This window comes from Polyodon spathula, chromosome 45 (genome assembly GCF_017654505.1).
Source record: "Polyodon spathula isolate WHYD16114869_AA chromosome 45, ASM1765450v1, whole genome shotgun sequence".
Taxonomy (NCBI): domain Eukaryota; kingdom Metazoa; phylum Chordata; class Actinopteri; order Acipenseriformes; family Polyodontidae; genus Polyodon; species Polyodon spathula.
Genome location: NC_054578.1, coordinates 1,279,253 through 1,283,899, shown reverse-complemented (window position 1 = coordinate 1,283,899; position 4,647 = coordinate 1,279,253). Strand labels below are relative to the sequence as shown.

Here is a 4,647-nt window from a genome sequence, read left to right as displayed (position 1 = left end):
AATTTCTGGGATCTCCGAAACATGGGACCAACACTTTACATGTTGCGTTTATATTTTTGTTCAGTGTAATTTGTGAGAATCTCTCTCTCTCTTTCGCTTTGCCCTGTATAAATTAAACCCTTCATTTTTCCACTGTTGATATTCTGTTATTTTTGATTGTCTGAGCGAGGATGTTGCTGCAGAAGCAAAGGAGCCGCACACACGAGGGTTTGCTCATAATGTCTGCGTGTCTCAGTGAAACCAGGCCCTTCCTCTATGAAATCATTACACAGCTCAGCATGTCTATTTATTAAATGGTTACTTCATATAATCTGTTTTTTTTCCCCCAAGTATTACATTTCTTCCCATTTGATATGACATGGTATTTGTTCTGTATATTTATTTCTAGTGCAGTTTGTGCTTGGATCATTACTGTGCCGTGATTAATAGATACAAGGAGATTTCTTTACAGCAGACCCACAACACAATGATACAGCAAGACTGGTGTTCTCTGATTACGAGATTTCAAATAATAATTGATAAATGAACACCAGAGTTGTCGTTGAAACATTGTGTTTTGTGCTTGTTTTTTTTTCTCACGTCTGTTTGTTTGAATCTGTCAAAGATACAATAGAAGTGACTTTTATTGGCTATTTTCAACAGTAAACACCTGCATGGTGTGCAGATTAGTTAAAGTGCTGGAGGGAATATGACAGCAGGTTTGAGTAGCTCTCTGGCTGGCTCAGTTGTTAGAGCATTGGACTCTGAGTTCTAAGGTAGATGGTTCAAGTCCCATGTGAAGCAGAGTTTTTAAAAATATTGTTTAATTGACCTTTTTATCAATAAGGTTTTGGGTTTGAATCCAGTTCAAGTCACAAATGAAACGAAGCTGAGAATCGCATTTTATCCCCAGGTCCCCATCACACAGTGTAATAATGTGTTTCACCAGCACTGCAGGCAGCTGGCTGGATAGCTCTGTTGGTAGAGCGGTGGCCTGTGATTCCCAGGTTAGTGGGTTCAAACCTGTGTCAGGGGTGTGAGTCTTCTGTTCATTTTCAAACACTTCACCCATTTTGATAGACTAGGGTCAGTGGTCTAATCATACTTATAATATAAAGAGGCTGATATAAGGTCTTCTGTGCAACACTAGACTGTCACAAGTAGACAGGTGGTGCAGTGGGCTTATTCCTTAGCATTCTGTGCTGTTCATCTTGGGTACCTGGTTTCAAATCCAGGTGAGTTCTTCCTTTATTTTCAAAGACTTGCTTAATATCTTTTCATGGAAGTGAGATGGACTGGGTTCAAATCCAGCAGTTCTTTGCTTGTTTCAAATGATTTGTGAATTGACCTTATATATAGTGTGAACCAGCCCTTTCCTGTGGGAGCTGGTGGTGCAGGGGGCTAATCCCACAGCCTCCTCTCCCTGAAGATGGTGGTTCAAATCTAGGTCCTGGAGGTGAGTAATGCTGTTGGTTGTAAGTCTGGGTGCTGGTTGTAAGCAATGATGCTGGTTGTAACTAATGATGTTGGTTGTGTTTCCACAGATGGTGGTGGAGGAGGGCAGCCTGCCCAGAAGAGGAGGATGAAGAGGGGGCTTGGGCCCCCGGCCCTGGGGGGAGTGGAAGGTGGGGGTGTTGGTACTGGAGACAAGAGGGAGGGAGGGAGACAGAAATCTATGGTTTTCAAGGCACTAATTAATTTTTTTTGCAACTGAGATTAGAAAAAAAAACAACTTTCTCTTCACCCAGCATCAATTGTCTCCCATACTAACACCCCCACCTTCCACTCCCCCCAGGGCTGGGGGCCCAAGCCCCCTCTTCATCCTCCTCTTCTGGGCAGGCTGCCCTCCTCTTCCTCCTCCACCACCACCATCTGTGGAAACACAACCAACATCATTAGTTACAACCAGCATCATTGCTTACAACCAACACCCAGACTTACAACCAACAGCATTACTCACCTCCAGGACCTAGATTTGAACCACCATCTTCAGGGAGAGGAGGCTGTGGGATTAGCCCCCTGCACCACCAGCTCCCACAGGAAAGTGCTGGTTCACACTATATATAAGGTCAATTCACAAATCCTTTTATGCCTTATATAGGATATTAAGCAAGTCTTTCAAAAAAAGAGAGGAAGAACTCACCTGGATTTGAACCCAGGTCCCCCAAGGTGAACAGCACAGCATGCCAGGCAATGAGCCACTGCACCACCTGCCTGCTTGTGAGAGTCTATTACTCTAACCTTGTATATGAGATTCATCCCAATGAAGAGGATAGGGATTATGAAACGCAGGGCTCTGAGGTAAATACCTTGGATATCAGGGTCAATACAAGGAGTGGTAGGACAGTGTGGTCCAGTGGTTAAAGTCCAGGGTTTGTAACCAGAAGATCCCTGGTTCATATCCCACTAACAGACTCACAATGTGACCCTGAGCAAGTCACTTCAGCTCCTTGTGTTCCATCCTGTGGATGAAATGTTAAATCAATGTCTCAGCAAGCACTCGGGCACTAGGGAGCAAAGCAGGGCAAGAACCTGGATGCCTCTTCTTTGCAGAAGAGAACACTGGACTTTTCTTTTTCCAGAGGAAATGGACAATTAGCCTGGAAAGCAACCCCTCAGAGGAAGGACAGGTTGGAAAAGGCTTCAAGTTGTAGTTTAAAGTCTGAGCAAATACAAGCGACACAGTGTGTGTATTGCAGCTGCAATCATTGCCTGGTTACTGTGAATAAATATGTATAGATCCCCTTCCAAGGCTGGTGTGACAGGATGCTGCATGGTGCTGTGAAGAAGGGAAACATCCACACTGTATATATTTCAAAACGTCTGCGTTTATTTAAGAAAAAGGCTTTAAAGTGAACCAGTCACTCCTCTACCAGCAATGCTAATGGAAGCCGATACGGGGGCTGCAGACCAATAAAAACACACTCCATTACCCACAATCCTCCTGCACCAAACTGGGCTCCTTGGAAACAGAAAAGTAGAAAATGTGCTCAGAAAGGGTGTATCGTGTGGTCTATCTTACCAAACATATACAATGTTCTAATTAAAGAATAGTCAGTAAATATATAGCAGCATTGTGAAACAGGATCTGGCACTGCTCAATGCCTTGCTCAGTGGGTGAGAAGCACTGGCAGATGCACTAAGAAACAAGAGGGGCGAGGGGCGAGGGGCGAGGAGGGAAGGCAGCGGGCAGCAGCAGTATTCCTCAGTCCAGGAGGGACAGCTCCATGCACTCCACAGCCTCAGGGTGAAGCATGTGGGTCGCCAGCTGCTCCATATCATCCAGACTCAACAAGCGCAGGCCCCGCTCGTAATCCTGAGAGAGGCAGAGTGAGAGACACGGAGTCACAACTACACGCTGGTCTGCACCTGCATTTCAGAGTGTGTGTGTGTGTACTGTATCTGTGTGTCTATATATAGCAGTGTTTAGGACCGATGGAGTAGTGTGAGAGTCTGTGCTCAGAGGGGAGAGACTAAAAGTCATATTTAAAAATTTCATGCAACTCAAAGATGATAAACGATTGAAAACACTTTCTTTGTCGGTGTTACTGTTTATAGATATATGTAGAACAACATGCATGCTTTTTACCTGAGTGCTGTGCTGTGCTGTGCAGCCTACCTGCCAGCGCCTTGCCTTTGTAGAGGAGTCCCTGTTGATTGACAGGTATGTTGAGCTTCTCAGAGACCAGACTCCAGACTGTGGAGACCTTCTCACCCTCACAGACCTGTCAAGAGACAAGAACACACAGACTCTGAGGGGATGAGCATTAAACACTGAAATTACATCGTCATCCTCACAGACAAGAACGCGCACACACACACACACTTCATCTTATCAATCAAGAGAGGCGAGAGCGAGCACCAACACTGAAACTAACTTGCCCGATCCCAACACAAACAACGGGCAGCCGTTCAGCGAGGCAGCTTCTGAGAACCAACTCCTTTGAGAAGAGTGTGTGAGCAAGGCTAGTGCTGCTGAGACACAGAAATGGCTTCAAAGGGCTTTATGGGGAAAGCACACGGTATGAGGAGGCGCACAGAGCAAAGGGATACTGCAGCTGTCTCTCTCATTCTCACTTCCTGCACCCCTACATAAAGGTGACCCCCAAAGTGCTTTACATACAGAAAAAAACCCAATAATAAACAGGAAGAAAAGAGAACAGTTATTAAAAACAGAATCAACAGTAAAACTCAGAATAAAACTTAAACACGTTATGGAGAAGCTACATTAAAAAGGGATGTTTTTAATCAACATTTGAAGATTGCAATTGAAGGTGAATCTCTGATAAAAGGGGGTAAGGAGTTCCAGAGTGTCGGGGCATTAAAACAGAAAGCAGCCTCATCCCATCCTCTTACCATTCACCCTCGGAATATACTGGAGGCCAGCATCTGCAGATCTCAGAGTGCGTTCGGGCTGATATCAATTAAATATTGTGGAGATAGTCCATTCAGTGCTTTAAAAACTAGTAATACAATTTTAAAAGCAATTCTGTAATGCACAGGAAGCCATTGCAATGATGCCAGCACAGGCGTAATGCGAGCCTTTTGTTTGGTTCTAGTTAGCATTCTAGCAGCAGCATTTTGCACTAGCTGTATGCGTGATAAAGCATGACTTGTAAGTCCAGAGAATAAAGCGTTACAGTAATCTAACATAGACAAAATAAAAGC

At 44.5% G+C, this 4,647-nt stretch overlaps 1 protein-coding gene across 1 annotated transcript; it reads right to left on the bottom strand.

The window, feature by feature from the left end:
* Window positions 1–2,789: 2,789 nt before the first annotated feature.
* Window positions 2,790–4,368, bottom strand: LOC121305874 (ubiquitin-like protein 4A). The gene is made up of 3 exons (XM_041237527.1): window positions 4,343–4,368; window positions 3,599–3,731; window positions 2,790–3,295 (listed from the first exon to the last, which is right to left on the bottom strand). The coding sequence occupies exons 1-3, from the start codon at window positions 4,366–4,368 to the stop codon at window positions 3,185–3,187; spliced, it is 270 nt and encodes an 89-aa protein (XP_041093461.1). The 3' UTR covers window positions 2,790–3,184.
* Window positions 4,369–4,647: the final 279 nt, after the last annotated feature.